This window comes from Cornus florida, unplaced genomic scaffold, assembly GCF_030987335.1.
Source record: "Cornus florida cultivar Cherokee Brave unplaced genomic scaffold, ASM3098733v1 CherokeeBrave_3.0.0_Hap2_Chr09, whole genome shotgun sequence".
Taxonomy (NCBI): domain Eukaryota; kingdom Viridiplantae; phylum Streptophyta; class Magnoliopsida; order Cornales; family Cornaceae; genus Cornus; species Cornus florida.
The window spans coordinates 86987742-87008813 of record NW_026775579.1 but is presented as its reverse complement, the minus strand read 5'-3'; the positions used below and the strand labels follow the sequence as shown (position 1 = coordinate 87008813).

Genomic DNA, 21072 nt, shown 5'->3' with positions numbered 1-21072 from the left:
CCTGCACAGTGAAATCAAATCCCCTCAACTTTGAGAAGATTTGAGGGGAAAGGAAGCAAGTGAAAGAGAGACAAAATTAGCCTCGTGTAGTTTCAGTTTGCAGTTACATAGAGAGAGAGAGAGAGGGCAAGTTCAGAGTTGAGAACGAGAGACAGATGGAGGCTGAAATGATTTGCTTTCTTTATATATATATATATATATATATATATACATACATACATACAAATATACATATATGCACAAGCTTCTTCTACAAATTGGCAGTTGCAGAGAGAGACAACCGGCTGAAATATCGGCCGTCGATTTCCACACTTCGTCGTCATCGACTTCTCCTTCTTTGTTTCGAAGAGAGCAAAGTAGCAGCCTTCGTAGCTTTTCTTCAGTCACATACATGGGTAAGCCCTGAACTCTTTATGAATTACGATTTCTGTAAGTTATCAGCCGGCTGTCGATGACGACGTAGTGTGGAAGCTCTGATCACGGGATGGGAAGCTCTGATCTAAGTCGTCATCGACTTCTCCTTCTTTGTTGTCTCGAGATGGATTTTTGTTCTCCAAACTTTGGGGCTTTTCGAGCACTAGAGGATCAAGATCGTCTAATAAGATGGATTTGAAGAAATCCATGAATGAAACAGAGAATAGAGAGATGGAGATATATATATATGTATATGCCGATATATATAAATACATATATGTAGTTTGGTTTTGATTTTTGGAACAATCTGATGATGGAAACTAATAGATATAGGTTTTGATCTTCTGATTGCTGTAGATTTTGTTGTATGCAGTTGGGGGGAGAGAGAGAGAGGATCTGTGAGAACGATGGAGGCGAATTAGGGAGGCTAAAATGATTTTGCCCTGCTAAAAATACCAAAAAGGGTAAAATGGTAATTTTATTATTATCCTTTCTCTTCTTTTCTCTCCATTGTGCTATCCAAACAACAATATTACCAATTCTTTTCTTTTCTCTCCTATTTATCCAAACATGAATATAAATTATAACTATCCTTTCCTTTCTTTTCTTTTCTTTTCTCTTATAATCCTTTCCTTTCTTTTCCCTCCTGTGTATCCAAACGAAGCCTCAATCTCACTTCTCTTCTCCCTCTCCATGGTCCAAAAAAAGTGATATCTTACATAAACACATAACTAATTATCTCTTCTATTCTATATCTCAGTGATTGAGATTCGTAAACATAAACCTGAGATCACACTTGATTCCCATTCTTTACTACTCATAAGCCGACCTAAAAAAATTTCATTTAATTATGATTCAGTCCTCATTCTTCATTATCTCTTCTTTCTCCAAGCTCTGTTTTTTCATGGCAAAGAGATAAACGACCAAGAACTTAAAAAAGCCCCTCTCTCTGTCTCTATCTGAATCACAAGATCTAGACTTTGTGGCTTGTATTACAAGATTGGGTCTTCAATTGCTTAAAGATCAAGTAGTTTATGTGAAAAAGTTCCTCGAATTTTCTAGGAAAAAAAGCAAGGAGTGTATGGTGATTCTCGAGCATTAGCTACCGAATCGACTGCTATAGTTTAGTCTGATTCAAAGCCGAAGGAAGAACATATTGACAAGGACTCTTGTTGATGAACCCAAATATGAACCACCATGATGAGTATACACAATACCAGAATAATCAGCAGACAAATTCTGGGGTGTTGTCGCTCGGAGCGATTTATGTGAAGAGAGAGAAAGGGTAGTTGGGTTATCTTGTAACAAATTTTCATCTCCACCTCAGCCTTTCATAAAACTCCATTTTAGAAAATTGAAATTTGACTCCATCTTTTTAACCTTTTATCTACAAAACTTCATTTTTTTTTTTAGAATTATCCCTTATATATATATATATTATCTCAAGATTCTCAAGTAATTATTCAATGTATTTATCCGGGTTCATTTGTTACACTTCTTAACACAAGGGTGTTCTCCCAATTTAATTTTAAGAGGAATTAATTTTGTGCATAACAAATATTACATCCACGAAAGTCACATATGCGAAAGAACATATATAGATGTAAATTTTAGACATACAATTATGGACTTGGTATACACATACTCACACATACAAATTTACTTAAATTGGAAAGTTTTCACCTTTCCATATACTATATATATATATATTAAAAGTGATCTCATTTGGAGGTGGGCAGCAATTTAAGAAATATAATATGTTCAGAATTCGGATTACTAATTCTAAGATTTTCACTTTTTTTTTTTTTTTTAATACTTTCCCTCCCTTTATTATACAAGCATAATGGAATAAGAAAGATTGATAGGATTATGGAAACAGAACCATTAGAGCAAGCATAAAACCTTCGTGGGCTTATAGTAATGATCCACAAAAGGTCTACTTTGGGTATCATAAGGTGATGGGCTTGGGCCATTGTTATTTTCATTGTTTTGGCAAGATTGAGAACTGACCCAACCCATAGTCTATACTGACAAAGAAAATAGAATAATTAAAAGGCTTTCTCGATAGAAGTTTTTAGTATTTTATGTTTATAGACACTAAAATTTTAATGGACTTTAATTTTGACAAATTGATCCATTAAATATGAGTCTACTGTCTACTTAAGTTATTTAATTGGTTCAAGCTTGGTTCACTTAAATTATTTAATTAGCTCAGCCCAAATGATTCAATGAAAACATAATAATCCCTAATAAAATATATTTGAAATAATTATTTTTAAGGATAATTATCATTATATAACCGGCTCGCCCCAATTATGATTTTATCCTTATCAGAGGACACGTGTCATCATCCTCTTAATTCAAGAAGCCTATACATATATGTCTGGAGGAAAGGGTACACAAATTCAGAATTTAGAAATCCAGAATTCCAGATAGAAATACATAAATTCTGCCAATGTTCATTCCCAACATCCAAACCTAAAGGCGAAGAACACGAAACACATCAAATCATGCCATTTTTCAACAAATTCAACGGTAATCAACAACAAGCACATCAAATCGTGCATAACCTTATTATTTGTAAAGAATATTACTAAGAATTGTATTCCAATTTTTCCAAATTAATAAAATTCTATTATTTTTGCTCCCTATTTTGTTCTTTACAATTTTGTTTGTGTGCACAAAATAATAGAATTTTATTAATTTGGAAAAATTAGAGTATAATCCTCTGTAATATTCTTTACAAAGAATAAGGTCTCCTGATTCGATCTCCTTTGTTAGTATTAAAGGGCTACATAAGCTTTATCTTGAATTACCATGAAATTTGGATGAAGAACGACACGATTTGTGAAATTTGATGAAGAATGACACGATTTGATGTGTTTGGTATTCTTCGCCTTTGGGTTTGGATGTTAGGGATGAGTATTGACAAAGTTTTCTGTATTTCACTCTGAAATTTTGAATTTGTGTACCCCTTCCTCCTTCATCCATGCCTCTATTTATAGTTTTTTAGATTCATAAAATGATGATACGTGTCCCCTCCTAGTAAGGATAAAATCATAACTGAGCAGGATCGGTTATATTATGACAATTATCTTTAAAAATGATAAGAATAAAATCATAATTGGGTGGGACGGATTATATTATAGTATTTATCATTAAAAATAATTATTACAAATACATTTTATTAAGAATAATTATCTTTTCATTTAATCAAGCTAATTAAATAATTTAAGTGAATTAAGTTTGAGCCAATTAAATAACTTAATTAAACATTATAACCACATTTGATGGGTCAATTTGTCAAAATCAAAGTCTATTGAATTTTGAGTGTCTACAATGCTCAACTTCCCACGAAAGAAATATAAAATATTTATTTCACATACTTCAATAATTTCAAATTGTTCTCACTAAGAATATGTTAATGAAAAAGACTATCATATCACATACGAGAAGTCAGGAGTTTGAATTTTCTTTGGATCATATCATAAAATCTTTTTGTGTTCCATAATTATGAAAGTGTTTTGAGAGGTGCTAACATTATAAAAATAAATAAACAAATTTAAAAGCAATGCTAGAGTATATTAAAAGCACCAGGGAATGCATTCTACACATATTTTAGAGTCGTAGTATGCTTTCTTACTCCTTATAAACTCTCTACAAAAATAACTGTTTAGAAAAAAATAAATAAAAAACCTCTTTACAAAAATATCTATAATACAAAATTCCATACACTTCAAGAATATACTTTACCCTCTACAAATATACACGATCTCTTCAATATTATAAAAAAAAAAAAAAAAAAATTCAACTCTCTCTGCAATATTCAATTTTCATGTACTCTAAAATTCAACTTGTAATTTATGATTTTTTAAAATACATATTTTTCCATAAAAATAAAAATATTTGACATAAATTAATATCATAAATAATAATTCTCGCAAGAAAATGAGTCAAATGATTAGTGAAATTTAATTATTATGGTTATTTATAATGAACCTTGTTACTAAAATAAAAGAATATTTTACCATTTAAATGAGACAAAGAGAGAGAAAAAAAAAGGAATATACTTATATAAAAAAAGAAAAAAGAAAAAAATAAAGGGTTTGAAATTTTGAATACCACATCCCAAATTAATTAGTAAAATGGTTTGTAGAAACTTTGAAAATAGTATTTAGAAAATGGTTTTTGGCTTAAATTATGAAAAACAAAAGAAGGGGCGGGGGCGGGGGGTTTTTGTTTAGCTTTCCCTTTCCACCCTAAACCGTTCTTCGATTTCCCGTCAAAACCTGCGATATCATTTCAGAGCAGTGGGAGAAAAGCACGGGAATGGCGGCGGCGAGGGTTGGTGGTTCAGGAATAGTGCTATCGCGTCCAGTGACATTCGTGACCGGCAACGCCAAAAAGCTCGAGGAAGTCCGGGCGATCCTGGGCAATTCCATTCCCTTTCAGTCTCTCAAGCTCGACTGTACTCCCTATCTAGTACTCTTTCTCTCTATAAAACCATCTTTTTGTATGTTTCTCACTCACCCATTTTCGTATTCTGCTTATTTTCCTTCAGTGCCAGAACTACAAGGCGAACCTGAAGATATCTCCAAAGAAAAGGCTCGATTAGCTGCAAAAGAGGTACTCTCTATATATTTATATATACGCACACATAATTGAGTATATATACAATTGTCTAACCAGTTTAAAGTCTTTCTGTTTGTGGGATTGTGAAGGTGAAAGGACCAGTGCTGGTGGAAGACGCTTGCCTCTGTTTTAATGCCCTTAATGGTCTCCCAGGTGTTTATTGTTAATTTTGGGATTTTTTTTTTTTAATAATTTTTTTTATAAAAATAATAATAATGACCTGTTTGATTGTTTGAAACTATTTTACAGGGCCTTACATGTAAGTTCCTTTTTCATTCTTGTCCTCTCCAGGTGAAGTTATTTTTCTATTTATAATTTTTAGGTTTACTTATTATGCTATCCATGTCTTGAATTATTATTATAATCTCTCACTTGATGGGTTTGGATTTTTGTATTAAGTAGGGTAATGTCATTAGAAGAAAGAAAGATAAACAATGGCACATTGTGTAATTTGAGTGATAAAAGAAGGAATAAATGATTTAATCATGCTCACAAGGCATGTTTCATCTCCTTAGAATTACAAAATATCACATACTTTTAAAGTAAGGGAAAATTCCATGAACTCGCATGAAGTAGATACTACTTCAGGCTTAGACTATCTGAATTATAGTTTGTGCCCAAAATTTATTAGCGTCCTACTTGCTATACAAATTTCACGTATTAGCGTAATATGCAATTTCGGTTTACTATTTTGAAAATTGATTTTCATTTTATTTTTATAATTTTCAGGAAAAACCAAGGTATGTTCGCTCTCAAATATAATAGAAATTGACATTGGTCTTATGATACCTAAGCTGTTAGTTTATTTGATTTTTCTTTCAGAGCCTCTCTTTAATGAGTAGAAGTTCAACATGCTCATTTAAAAGTGTGTTGATGCTTAGAGAAAGCATGAATTATTGTCCTTTAAGCAGGAAGGAGAGGCAAACACCACGAAAAGATACTGTCATAAATTTAGCTGGCTTGTTTTTCTTGTTGCAAGAATGGTTTTCCCTATAATTTGAACCCATTTCCCTTTTTGATGGACAGGTTTAGGATGTCATTTAGACTTTAGAGTATGAATTTCAGTAAAAAAAATAGTATTATATAAGCTCAGCATTTGCAATAGGTGAATTTTGTGGAAAACTCCATGCATAGAAAGTATTGTCTATCTCCATCAGATTTTGTGCAGTATTTCTCAGTCCAATTTCGTGAAATTTGAGAGAGGGGGTTGGCCCAGTTGGGGTTAAATAATTGCAGCTAATTTTTTACAATTTCTTCAACTCAAACAATAAAATAGCTACCATTCATTAAGCAAGGTTAAAGTATACCATTAATGATAAAATCAGTCAACTGTATACACCTCATTTGGAACTTTTTTAAAATTACAATGCAAATCAAAGAGAAATTTTAAGAGAGACTTTTGAGAAACCTCATGGTGATTCGGTTATTGTCGCTTCTTCAATAAGCTGTAAGATTTCTAATTTTGAAATTTTCTTGTCCTCCTTTCAGCACCATCTCCTAGTTGTAAAAGTGTTACTGTAGTTATTAATAATCAAAGGGATAAATCAATAATTATGGTGTAGGAAACTAGAGTATAGCTTATTTTATAATCTTATTCAGCAAGTCTTTTACACAGAGTTGAAGAAGGAACAATGATATTCAGTAATGGATAGGGGTAAAAAGCACCCTTAAGGCCCTAAGATCTTGTATTATTCGAGGTGCCAAGTGACTAAGTCACTCACCAGAATGAAGCAAGATGCAAAATTTAAAAGTGATTAATTGTGTTGGATTGATACCCTATAGTTTCATAATACTGTCTTCCTTCTAAGCTCCACAAAATGTTTGAACTGAGATTGCCTGAAGCTCTGCAAGCTTACAATCCCTCTAACTTTCTCATCAAACTTTATGCTTGGGTTTTCATAGAAAAATCCAGGTTCTGGAAGTAACCATCTGCACGCAAAAGGTGATTATTTTGTCACTTCAATCTCGTGTCAATGCTTTTAAAGATCCCCCTGTTCTTATCTTCATTTTAGTCAAACTTTTTATGATTGATTCTTTTGCTGAGCCTGTATCCATGGCTTTATATATGTACCTCATTGCTGGTTTCTTTTCATTATAGATTTAAAGAATTCAAATAAGATGACCTATCACCTTAGAAATAAATCATGTGATTCCATATAAAGGCATCATGGCAATCTCTGATCCCTGTTTGCACGTTGTATTCTTTGCCCATTTACTGGACTAGGTGGGAACATGATTTTCTGGTTATTCTTTTGCTTGCGGATCCATTACAATATCAGGGTAGATGTTGCAAACTGAGTTATGACCAACCTAATCAACTCTAGTTTTTTTCCTGATTCAATACACCATTTTGGTTGCATAAATTTTTTTTGTCCATTTTTATATATTATGTATATGCCAAATTAGATTTACATTTGTATGCATGGCTGACTTTTTGTTCCCCCTCCCTGAGTATACATTTCTGGGCAAGCCTCTGTTTAATAATGTAATTGAAGTGCGAAAATATCGCTTATGATAACCTCTCATAAAGAGAAAAACCAATGTGTTATTTATGGGGAAAAAGCCCAACGTATCGGTTCTATCTAACTCTTTTTTTGGATAAATCTAAGCAAAGGTTATCTTGCTAACCTTTCTTATTTAGTTCAATGCTTCTTATTCTATAAAAGTTCTCTTATTGCAGTTTGATATCTCTCTCCTTGGTCCGATCTTAACATCTTCTTGTTTTTGCTTTCTTGTGGATTTTACTAAATTGAAAATGGAATTATGCAGCAAGTGGTTTCTACCGAAGATTGGTCATGAAGGTTGTTATTTTTGCTTCTTTGGTTTCTTCTCTTATCTGTTTCATTATTTTTTGATATTCACATTGGTGCCTCCCCCACTGTTATTGGCCTAATGCTCCTGTCATTTTTTGTAGGACTGAACAATTTGTTGATGGCATATGAGGATAAATCAGCCTATACTGTTTGTGTATTTTCTTTTGCTCTTGGGCCAAACGCAGATCCGATAACTTTCCTTGGAAAAACTACGGTATGTACTTCCCATTTGCTATTCATCTTTTATATATTTGCGTATATCCAGGGACGGACCTATGTACAGATCAGGGGGAGCAACTAATTGCTCCCCCTGATTTTTTTTTTTTTTTTACTAATATGCCTTACTAAATTGTTCTTTTTCAGTTATATACCCCTAAAATATTACTATCCCCCCCCCCCCTCCGCGCGCGCGCGTTCGCGAAATTTAAAAAAAATATCATTCTTGACCCCCCTCAGTTAATGGCCTGGGTCTGTCCCTGCATATATCAACATCACAATTTGGTTTCAAGACTAACTATGACTCTATGAGGGGTGGACCCCAGAATTTTTTTATTTTTTTATTTTTGTTTCGTGGGGGTGGGGGGCTATGATTTACCTACTGAAATTCATACATACATACATACATATATATATATATATATAGTGTGTGTGTGTGTGTGTGTTTTCTAGACCTTTCTCTCCAATTGTGGGCTTGCAAAAGTGAAGCCTAAAAGAATTCATTTGTAGCTCATTATTTATAGAAAGGCCATAACATGAAGGTTTTGCGAAATAGTGACCCATGTTTTTTTTTTCCCCTAAATATTCTTAAAATGTTTTCAAGCACACTATCCATAGGAATGCAATATTTTTAGGGTTTTAAAATTTTTGGCAGGGGGAAAACATTTAGTTACTTATTTCTGTTTCAAACAACTATTTATAGGAATGTTATATTTTTAGGGTTTTTAAAAAATTTTGGGGGGCTCATATGGGCCTATGCTTCAAAAATATATATAACTCAAGAAGTGACATTAGACAAGTTAGATAAGCTGACATTAGACAAGTTAGATAAGCCTTTTTTTCTCAGCTAAGAAGATATATTTATATGTATACACGTAATCTTCTTTCATGTTTCTTTAAAAATGTGTGCTAGAATTAAAAATAATCCCCATGTAAGACAATATAACTCAACTCAACTTAGTTCGGTGCTTGTTAATCGCAGTTGATTTCAATGCCGATAGAAAATATTAGTTACTGAATCTTTTGATTTCTCCATACTTGTGCATACAATTATAATCCTACCATTTTGGTGTCCGAACAATCTCACAACACCAATTGTAGCATCCCAGTTACAGAAATCATATTTAGGGGTTTATGGTACAAATGACAAAATTAGAAATTGGAAATATATTATTTCTATGGTCGTTTGGATTTGCAAGCCTCAAGTTGTGGGTTCTAGTATGAGAGTAGTCATTTTGTGCAAAATTATGCCTTAGGTCAATTTCCAGTCTTCTCCTAGCGACCTGCATAGGCAGAACATATATTGATTTATGCACTTATTATTCTTTACAATGTACATTCCTATTGAAGTCCAACTTGGTTTCCTTGATACTTCAAGTAATGCATTAAAGGAGGATCCTTATGCTTTAAGTATAAAAAAGAAGAAGGGATAAAACCCTGAAAGGATCCTTAAACAGACAAAGGGGGCCTACTTATCAAAAACAAAAAAAAAAAAAAAAAAAAAAACAGACAAAGGGGACCTGAAAATTCTTTATCCACACCCTTCCTAAACCTCATCCATATCCTTCCCATGTCACTTTGATCGTTACCTGAAATGTCCCAGTAGACATTTTGGTTTAGAGATCTGTGGTACCTTTTTTATGCACGTTATTGCATTTTGAGCTATGTTGAATTTTTGTATGGAAAGGTCCTCCAGTTCTAGAAATCCATGCTGCTTCTTTGCTAGCACACTCTATTGCTTTGGGGGTCCGACTGGGTTTAAATACAGTAAAAGGTACTCTCTAATCATTTAATCAAAATTTGGTTTGCCTCTTCCACCAGCCAAAGTCAAAAGTGCAACTGTTCCTTATGAAGAAATGGCAATGGCAGACTGTGCCGTGAGTTTGGACAAAACTTATGCTTATTTTCTAGAATATCTGAAAATGACAAAACGTTGCAAGTTTACTTCGAAGCACCAGTAAGGGCCTTGGAAGGTCAACATGCATTCAGCTTGATTCTATTTGAAACTTTTCTCCTTGAAACATCATTTAGGGGCTACTTTTTTCAGTCAGTTGTGGGCTTTCTCATTTTAAGTTTGATAAAAGAGCAAAATCCTAATTAACAGAGTGATGTTACGTGATCCTTTTGCAGTGTTTATATCCTTGGCTATATTTACTACCTCCTATTTAAAACCCCCAACTTCTTTAAAGTCCTGGTTCAAGTGTCCAGACAGATGCAACACTGTTGTGCTTTTGATGAAAATTATGTTGTTGCCTTCCCCAGAGATGGAAAATAAACTGGACTTTGTGGCAGCGGACATTGATTTAAAATATTTACTATGTTATCATTTTAAAAGTAACATGTCAGCAATAGTTAGAATTAATAATACGTCAGTTCTTGAACTGTCAGGCAATTGTTACAATTAATAGTACTTCAGTTCATGAACTTTTTTAAGTATTAGGAAGGCCTTACAGAACTGATCTTCTAAACAACCAGTAGTGAATTGTTTAATATTTGCTATTCTACCGTAAGTAGGAGTCATGGATGATATAAGAGAAAGGTTACATCAACGGCGTATATGATCTCGTATATGATCTCTTACGGCTAATATATACTGATCGAACAATACTCTAGTCAGGACGGAAGAGTTCAATGTCAGGTGAGTTTGGATGTTACCCAGGAGCCTTATTTAATAATTGTAGAGATACCCGTTATGATTCTCCATTATGATTTTTTTTAGGAGAGGAGTATAGGGCCTTTATATTCGTCAAATATGCCTACCCCATCAGCTCAACAGCATATTGTCACCTCAAAGGAAGATGATAAAACTGAATTTGATAGAGATGTGATTAGATTATTTTTGCTATTTTCATGTACAACATTTAACCTAGCAAGACATTTGCTAGTGTTTATACTTCTTGATTGTTTTGTCTTTAGTTTGAACTTTTAATATTTTTAGTTCTTCAAAATTTGGAAATTGTGTTGTATATAAAGAGTTAAGGTAAAAAGTGGAATGTTGCACATAACCTAATATTCAAATTCGTAGTGCTAACATTTGACTTATGGTTGACATCACAGGGGAAGATAGTTCCTCCAAGGGGACCTAAAGATTTCGGATGGGATCCAATTTTTCAACCCGATGGATATGATCAAACGTAAACCCATATATCTTTCTATTTTGTTTGTTTTACTCAATGGTAGGCTCTATATTGCTGGTACGAACTCAACATGGCTAACTCTTGTTGCTGTTGTAGTTACGCGGAAATGCCCAAGGAAGAAAAGAACAAAATTTCTCACCGCTCCAAGGCTCTTGCACTGGTGAAATCCCACTTTGCTGAGACTGGATACACTTTCCTAATGGACCCCTCTATTTAAGAGTGAGCTATAAACTGTCGTCTTGCACAATTAAACAGTTACAAGCTCTTGTCAATGGTGGCGATGCTTACATTTTTCTCTAATGCTGTGAAGAAAAGTATATATGGGAGTATATTTTCCTATTTGTGTGTTTAGGGAAATCAGAAGAGAAATGGAGAATACGTTTTTCAGGTGTGACCCGGCTGGTGAAAGTCAGAAAGAAGAACTATTTATTACGCAATACCTAAAGTTACTTTAATATTAGGAGTCGAAAGACCATAAAACTACCATATGATCAGTATTTCTCTTACTTTGTTGACCCTTGTTCGTCCGTAAAATTACAGTAACATCCTTAATATTTGCTTCTACACTTTATTTTCATTCATATGCATGAATTATTCTAAATGTTCTTCCTTAAACTGCACCGAAATGAATGTCCTCTCTGTAATATTTATGGATCATAAGCTGCGGGAATATATAGGTGGTCATTTTACGTTGCCGGTGTTTAATCAAAGCTCTGTTGACATTGTTGAAAGCGCCAATATCAGCACCCCTTGGTGATCATACTTTTCCTTCGTGTTCCTTAAATGTCCCAAAGTGGGGCAGCTTTAATATGCAGGAAGCCTTGCAGGTGAACTGTTTGTTGTATATGCATGAACATGCACCAATTTCTGTGCGCGCGCGCGCGTAAGGCCTAATAGCCTTAATGTTTGTCTTGCATTTTTTAAAGACAAGGAAAAATCTCTACTCGCAAGGTGGATTCTCCCAATGAGGATTTCTACTGTTTTTTTTTTTTCAGCCATGGATGCACCTTATTATTGTTTTTTCATTTATGATGCATGTATGATGGATGGATTAGTATTTTATATCTCATACATATTGGTAATGACATTATTTAATATTATTATTTTATGAGGATAATCGTCGAGTTTAATTTTTCTAATTAAATTGGAATATCAATAGGAAATGGGTATTGTTAAAAATTAAATTTTTCAAAAACTTCCAGTTGGGAATTAGAGAAATCAAGGGGGTTCAATTCTCTCTAAAATTTAATTAGGAAAAAAAAGAAAATTTGTGATACTCACCGTGAACATTTGCACTGAATTACTTATCGGAAGAATTTTTAATTGATTATTTATACGAAATATAACTAAGTGGATGGTTTTATTTCCTTATTTGTTATATGAATAATGATATTAACATAGAACATTTGCAATGAATTACTTAACTGAATAGTTATTTTTGGACTGCTATTTATTATTTTATGAACTAGTGAAGTTTTGAAAAAAAAAAAAAAAAAAAGTAGTATTTGACTAAAATGATGATGTGGGTGTGAAAAAATATTGGCGGAGAAGGAGGACTTTAAGACTCATCGATCAACTTGGTGAATTAAAGTAAATAATAACCCAAATAGTAGTCTTGTCTTACTTTTTCTTCTTTACTAGTAGTGGACCCACTCGAGTAGATAATTTTGCAATTATGAATAAAAGGTATTTGAGTGTGTGACTATTTTGGATAGATTTTGGGTAAATTTCTACAAATTTCCCCTCCAAAAAAAATAATAAAAATTTAACAAACTACCCTTTTTACTATTGGTGAAGAAAGTAAAAATGGGGGAAAATTACATATACATCGATTTTTGGAGTGTTATTTACTATTTTATGAACTTATAAGGTTTTGACCTAAAAAAAAAAAAAAGAATTTGGCTAATATGATGATGTGGCCATGCGGGTGTGAAAATATATTGTTCATTTTAAGTTGATACCAAATTACCTCTTTTACTGTTGTGAAAAATGACACCACATTAGTATATGTTTGAGGAAAGAACACAAAAAGTGGTACTTTAATACACAAACATGATCCCAATGTACAGACAAAAATAACTTTTAAAACTTTTTACAATTATATGTTCATTTGTATAAAAGTCGTACTAGTATATGTTATGTTACTTTGAACTAAGAGATACAATTAATCTAAGTGAGGATAAAAAATAAAAATATATATATTAAACAAAGTGATTCCGGCGGGAATAACTTTCGGAGTCTTTACCCACATTGAATTAGATTGGGGTCTTGGGCTTGTATGAGAGTAAAAGTGGTAAGTAATGCCACTCAACAGTTTAAAATTTTGAGTGAATTATTCAAAATTGAGATACGGACTTTTGGACTATATATGCCACCTTACATTTTAAAATTTTGAGTGGCGTATCCAAAATTGAGATACGGACTTTCGGACTATATATATCATTTTTAAGGTCGGATAAGAGTGCCCTGTGTATGATGGTGAAGTTCAATATCTGATCAGATGGTTAAATTTTCAGGTTTCAATTTTTTGCCGTCAGTGAAGCTATTAATAACCAGACTCAGGAGAGCTTATGAGAATTTCAATAGTTACTTGTTTATGGTTGTATAAATAGTAGTATACATCTCAGGAAGAGCTTCCTCTCAAAGCTCAACGCAACCAGCTCCAGACAACAAGTCTTTTCAAAATTCGAAAGCTCTTTGCTCCAAACCCAAAAAGGCAGCTTCAAACTCTTATAGCTAGAAGCAGCATTTTAGAAGTCATTCCAAAAAGGGCCATATAAGAATTACTCTACTGTTACCACATTGAATGAACCATCTAATTAACTATCAATAGCGATGGTTCATAGATGTGAATCATTTAACTCAATCCTGACTGACATTCGATTATACATTGACTCATGCTCAACCCTTGAGTGTTGGTATTTAATACCATATATAGATTAAGGTTTGGTATGATTGTGCAATCTTTACGAGTTTTTGTATTGTTACAATGCAAAAAAAACGTTAGAAGAATGTAATGGATTCTAAATATAAAATCAAGAATATTGATAAAATTAAAGGATAAGTGTCTACTTTATGCAAATTACAAAATTTGAACTGATCAAAAATATATTCAAGAGTTATGTATTTGTTGTTGTATAACTAGTAGTATATCTAAAAAAGAGCTTCCTCTCAAAACTGGTAGCCACCAGTTCCGGTCAAAAGCTCTTTCAAAATCTGGAAGCTCTTTGCTGCAAATCATCCACACACTCCAAAACAGAGTATGCGACTACCAATAGTGATGGCTTATCGATGTGAATTATTTTATTACAAATCACACTTCCTTATATTTGATAAATATTACCAATCAAAATTTATAAGTCGAGCAAACTTCAGCCAAATATCACTATTCAAAAAGCTTAAATTCAATATGGGTTTTCATCATTAATAGTTATAGTATTATTATTCACTATTTCGTACAGATAGACATATTGATATTGACACAGAGGAAGCTGAATTCTTAAAGTAATTTTGGAAGAGCTTTAGGGCACACGTCCAAGTTCAGGAGAACAACCCCCAAAACTTGTCTTAGGGCTTAGGAGGTTCTCATTTTAATAGAGGAAATTGAGCTAGTCCTTCCTTGCCGCCAATACAAAAACCTTCATGTTGCATTCTATGAATCACCTCAATAGCTGCTTCTCCATAATCATTTTGAGCATATATATACCCAATAATTATAGTGTTTCAAGTCAAAAGAACACGAGTTTCCATCCGATCAAAAACACAATGTGACATATTTAAACAACCACATTTTTAATGCATATCAATTGCAGACCCGACAACAAATATATCATAATCAAAAGTAAATTTAAACAAACGTACATTATTCTGCAATTTTAGAAAAACCCAAAGCAACACAAATTTTAAGAACACCAGCAAGAGTAAAAAGTATTAACAAACAATTTCCAATCATAACAATCATTTATCATATGATAAAACAAACCACAAGCTTCTCTAAGCAAACCAATATGCGAGTACCCTACAATCATCAAATTCCTTTAAGCATTTCATCGAACACCTGGCAAGCTTTAATTATGCAGTCACACTTTGAGTATATTGAATCCACCCCTCATCAAACTTGGGCAATCCCTGGAGATGTAGATTTCGAATGAGATAAGTAAATGAAAAACTAACAATACAGCAATGTAGAATGTGTAACATTAGAAGAATATAATAGATTCTGACTATATAAAATTAAGAATATTGATACGGTTATAGTTTAAACACAGTTAATATAAGAGTTTACTTTATGCAAACTACAAAATACAGACCGATCAAAAAGATATTCAATAGTTATGTATTTGTAATTGTATGGACTAGTAGTAATTCTCAAAAAATAATAATAATAATAATAATAATGCCGCCTCTCAAAGCTGGTAGTAGTCAAAAGCTCTTTCAAAATCTGGAAACTCTTTGCCTCAAACCATCCACACAGAAAAAGGTTTCTTGAAGCTCTAAAAGCTGAAAGTAGCTTTTCAGAAGCCATCCAAAACAGGGCCTATAAGTATACTCACTTTTAAGACATTGAAAGAACCATGTGACTACCAATAGTGATGGCTTATCGTTGTGAACTATTTAATGCAGTGACTAATCTGCAACCTTAAGAGTGTTGTTGATATTCAATCTGAATTAAGGCTTCGTCTGATTTTTGTTTAGTTAAGAACATTAACGGATGATGTCTAAATCTAACCGATCAAAATTTATAGGTCATCCAATTCACTTTGACACTTGGGGCCTAAATATCACTAGTCAAAAAAGTTTAAAACCACCAATATAGTTTTTCATTATTAAAAGTTAATACTACGTACGTAGTATTTATAATTCAATATTTCATAGAGATAGACATATTGATATTAACACAGAGAAAGATGAAGGTGAAGTGCAGAGTAATTTTTTATTGTAGGGCAAGCTGAATTATTTATTCTAGTAATTTTGGAAGAGCTTTAGGGTACAAGTCCAAGTTCAGGAGAAGAACCCCAAAGACTTGTCTTGGGGCTTAGGATGTTGTCATTGTAATAGAGGAAATTGTAGACTGCAGTCTTTTGCACTGGAGTGAGAATTATTTCAACATTTTATTTCCATGATTTTTTATTTTTTTCCCATTCAAGACCTGCAAATCCTCATGAGTCAATCGCTAACTCAGTTTGGCAGCCTACATAATCTACCATGAAACTCAATCCACTCCTAGTGCAAATCATTGACGGAATCTTTCTCTTAAAATACTTCATTATTATGAATTACGAGTTTCCACCTTATTGAAAAAAAAAAAAATAGGATTGGTAAATACAATATGGATGGCATATGCTTACCATACCAGATGATTATTTACCAACAGTTGAAGCAAAGATATCTGTTTAGTACCACCCAAGGAGAAAACTAAAAAAGGATAGAAATAAGAAGAAGTTACAATTACCATCATCTCCCCAGTAAGCAGAAGCTGCTCTCATTTTAGTTGTGACTGCAAAAACACAGAAATAAGAAATTACAATTATTGACGAGTCTTTTTCAAAATAATAATAATAATAGTAGTAGAATTGCTACACCGTGCATATATATAGAACGGTTTTGGATTTTTCAGTTTAGATTTAAAGCCCAGATGAGGGAAAAAAAAAAAAATCAAATTAAAAGGAGAATGGTAAGACGGTAAGCAGAGGAAGAATCAATTTAGTGTGGTACTAAGATTGGCAAGTTTATAAAGGGAAAAATACAAGTGAAAAATAATGCCAAATATTAGGAAGCACTAAGAAAATTTGCATTATATATAATAAAATAAATAAAGGAAAATGATTTATTATTTTAATGGTGAGTGCTCACATGTTCTTGTATAGGATGTTAGGGACGTGTTGGATTTTGTATTGATCTTCTCCTTCTTCTCCATCTACCCCTCCAAGTCTTCTAACAAATTCATATGGCATGGACTTTATATTCAATTCCTGAAGGGTAGATATGAATTTCAATCCATCTGGAACCTTCTTCAATCTCGGGCAATTAATAATTTGTAATTTAAAAAGATTGGGCATGGCTCCTTCATCCACCCTCCACTCCTCCAAGTTGTATAAACGGAAAAGTCGTAGAAATTTGAGTTGAGGGAAACCCTCCTCAGAGCAAACCATTTCCACTCCCTCAAAGGCATCAAGCGACAAGGAGAGGTGTGTTAAGTTGGGCAGTTTCCCCAGTGTTAGCATTGGATCCTCCTTGAGTTTTGAATTACTTAGAGACAATGCGGTGAGGCTTGGAGAGAAGTGGTGTACTGCAGGTAACTTACCACCTCGGATAACACCATTTAATTCCAATGATGAGTGCCGTAGCCGACTGAGGTTGACGAAGTCGGCCACCACCACGTCGTCACCATAAAAACGTGCTGTCAGTTTCCTAAGATTTTTAAGGTTGGATAGGTCTTTAACATCACAACTACTTGAATCGAAATTTTCCAGGATCTCCAGCTTGCCCAACCCTGACAATCTCATCTTTTTTCCTTGTCTTTTTATTAATTCACAAAGATACAGATGTGTCAAGCTTTTTATCTTCCATAATACATTTGGTATTCTCATGTAATAATAACCATTATTCCTTAAATCTAGGGTTTGCAAGCATCTCAAGTTGCCTATAGACGATGGCAACGATTTGAGTCTTTCACAACCTTTTAAACTCAAATATCTCAAATGGATTAACTTTCCAATTGCCTTTGGTAACTTTCGAAGTCTCACTTCAAGATGAACAACTCTCAACACCTTCAAGTCTTTCCAATGGCATGAATTTATTATCCCGAATAAAAGCAACGAACGAAGGTAGTACTGAGTTGAAAGCCAATCACCATAATCCTTCTCCTTCCCCAAATGCCTATGGATGGCAACTCTACGTACTTTAGCATTTGATGATGATGATGATGATGATGATGATGATGAAATTTTCTCAGAATCAATCACATTGAAAAAATTTTCTCCTTTACTTCTTGACTTGCTTAATTCTCGCATCATGTCGTGAAGCCTGCAATATTTTAAACTTCCATAAATGCCATCTCTCACTATGGACGACTCTACTCCCAAGTGAACCATGTACCTTTGTGCCAATTCACTTAAGTAACGCTCTGCAACGTCCATCATTGTGTCTTCTCCTTCTATATCACCTGACAATATCAAGTCTTCGGCTATCCACAGTTGATATAATTTCTCTAATTCTATCTGAGAGTCCTCGGGAAAGCTGCCTAAATAGAGAAAGCATCGCTTCAACTGAAATGGTAAGTCATCGTAACTTAAACCCAACACTTGTGATACTCCTCCATCTTCTTGCCGCACAGTACTTGTGCCCTTACTTATGTGTGAATTAATATTCCTATGCACCTTCTCCCACTCCTCCTCTGTATGTTTGGTTACCAAAATACCTCCAAGCACAACAACAGCTAATGGTAGACCTCCACAATGTCTAACCATTTTGATCCCCAACTCTTCAATCTTTTTGTCAGGTCTATTGTCTGCAAAACCCAACATATATAGTACTAGGAGTTATGAAAGGGAACAACGGTCGTTCATACAGGACGATAAAAATTTAAAAATTCATTGAAATGCCAAACACCGAACACCCTTTATGGAAAAAGGTATTGGACAACAACCAAATTTAAACTTTTAAGCTATATTAAATCCAAGAAATTATGAAAGAAAAATATATATATATAAAAAAAGAAATGTGAGAAAATTAAAGTGGAAACTAATTACTTGGTAATGGGAACCACAACCACCACTAAATTATTTTATTGTACAAATTTTAAATGTTTTGTCATCAGTAAGATCTCCTCACTTATAATCTTATAATTTTATTTTAAGTAATGTTCAAATTGCTTAATTAAATGCATGGAGTTAATTTATTTAAAATTAAGACTGAATTAAGTTAGTAAATATTTCTCAAGTGTCAACCTCGGTAAGTAATACCTCCATGAATTGGTTGCCCTATCAATTCAATCATTTTCGTTTGTTTCATACAACCCAAAACAACTGAGTAGGATACTATGTAACTTTAAGTTGTCAGACAATTTATACACACCAAAAAATGAGCAAGAATAAGTTCTCGTGACAGTAACCTGACAACTTAAATTGTCAGGTTAGTTTATGATTTTGGATTCATTTAAGAATTCTTAATGAATTTCAAGAGTTCTAATGCACCTCCTACAACCATTACCAAGGCATATCAATGATGCGTCTTAAAAATGAAAATGTTACTATCCTAAAATTAGTCAACTTTAGTTATTTTTATTTAAGAAAATTGAATTGGAATTTCAATTGTGTTCATCCACAAAACTCAAAGTGATACACAATAGTCATATAATAAGAGCTCCCCAAATCCTGAATTATTTATGAAAATTGAATTTCTAACCTTTTAGGTAGCTACCACATTAGTTCAAGTTCTTTACATTTCTGTTGCGTGAACAAGCCATTTAAGGAACAATCAAGGTTATTTGTTGTTACAATTTCAGTCCACAAAACTAACAACCCACTAACTAATATATATATATAGATTTAATTTAACTATATTAAATGAGACATTTAATAACTATGCAATGATTCATGTGGAGTGGGGACTAATTATATACCATACCTGATGAACCGTGTGCTCTTTTAAATGCTTTCTTTTGAAGCAGTTCCCAAGCTTCACCTTCATTCAATAGTCGTGGTTCATGGAGGAATCCACGTGGATTCACATATGAAGCCAATTGTTTATTCCGGGTGGTGAGTAATAGTTTGCTGCGTGTCGCTTCTCCAATGGGAAATGCAAATTTCAAGATGTCCCAATCCCCCTGTTCCCAAATGTCATCAAGAACTATTAAGCATCTTTTATCAAGTTGGACTTGACGGAGTAGCCTGGTTAGCTCCTCATCTCTCATATGGCGAATCTCCTTCTCCTTCTTCTCAAGTTTAATAAGGATCCCTTGCAAAACATCTTGTTTCTGGGGTTGCTGAGATATACAAGCCCAAACAAGATAATCAAAGTGACGCTTCACATCTTTGTGGTTGTAGACTTTTTGAGCAAGAGTGGTCTTGCCCAAACCACCCATACCACATATGCAAACCGTTTGATAATTATCTGTGTCTTCATTCACCAGATGTCCCACCAATTTCTTCACATCATTCTCCATATCTATGAAATCCTCTTCAACCACATGGGAATAAGTCCGTCTGATAAGACGTGCCCTTTCTTGTGCGGAACTTGATGACTCTTCTCCTTCCACCATGGGTCTTATCATGCCATAAGCTTGTAAAATTGTGAAAAGTTCAGAAATCCTGATCCTAACATCCTTGATCTCTGACACAACATTGTGATGCTCTACAGACTCTTTATAAATGCAAGCACCTTTTTTTAGAAAGAAATGGATAATACCTCTTCTTCTTCTATCCCTCATTGGTACGGTGAGGATAAAAGTTTCGATTACATCTTCAGCATCATAAGCGATATCTTCAATCTCCACAACAAAGTTGTGCCATGCCCCCGTTTGTTTATGCTTTGCACTTGAATTCCTTAAGATGATCGTCATCCATCTTAGGTTCCTTTGAATTCCCTCCACCTCGGAGCGTACTTGGGTTGAGAGGTTTGCTCTTCCCACCAACCATTCACCAACCCTTTCCACAACCAAAGAGACAACAGGCTGAACAATCATCTCCATGCTCAATCAAAGAACAATGGGGGAGCTAGCTAGCTTAAAACTCCTTTATTTGTTAAAGAGATGATATCGTTTGACTCTTTATATCAACTCTCAAACAGTAATTCGCAAGGAATCGAGTGGATGAAAATCTATCTAGTTGCTTGATATCATGAGAGAGTAAAGAAATTAA

At 33.6% G+C, this 21072-nt stretch overlaps 2 protein-coding genes across 3 annotated transcripts; one reads left to right on the top strand and one right to left on the bottom strand.

Moving 5' to 3' along the window:
- Nucleotides 1-4627: 4627 nt before the first annotated feature.
- Nucleotides 4628-11793, top strand: LOC132274896 (inosine triphosphate pyrophosphatase). 2 transcript variants are annotated; one of them, XM_059776248.1, is made up of 9 exons: nucleotides 4628-4882; nucleotides 4976-5040; nucleotides 5136-5199; nucleotides 5296-5305; nucleotides 7816-7847; nucleotides 7961-8073; nucleotides 11133-11209; nucleotides 11309-11431; nucleotides 11565-11793. In XM_059776248.1, exons 1-8 carry the CDS (start codon nucleotides 4744-4746, stop codon nucleotides 11427-11429), a joined length of 621 nt encoding a protein of 206 aa, XP_059632231.1. In that variant the 5' UTR covers nucleotides 4628-4743; the 3' UTR covers nucleotides 11430-11431; nucleotides 11565-11793. The 2 variants fall into 2 exon arrangements, with proteins under 2 accessions (XP_059632231.1, XP_059632230.1); XM_059776247.1 differs by having other exon boundaries at nucleotides 11309-11793.
- A 3225-nt stretch (nucleotides 11794-15018) lies between these two features.
- On the bottom strand, nucleotides 15019-21072 carry LOC132274895 (probable disease resistance protein At1g58602). Its single transcript, XM_059776246.1, has 4 exons — nucleotides 19841-21072; nucleotides 17066-18722; nucleotides 16665-16709; nucleotides 15019-15340 (listed from the first exon to the last, which is right to left on the bottom strand). The coding sequence occupies exons 1-3, from the start codon at nucleotides 20901-20903 to the stop codon at nucleotides 16700-16702; spliced, it is 2730 nt and encodes a 909-aa protein (XP_059632229.1). The 5' UTR covers nucleotides 20904-21072; the 3' UTR covers nucleotides 15019-15340; nucleotides 16665-16699.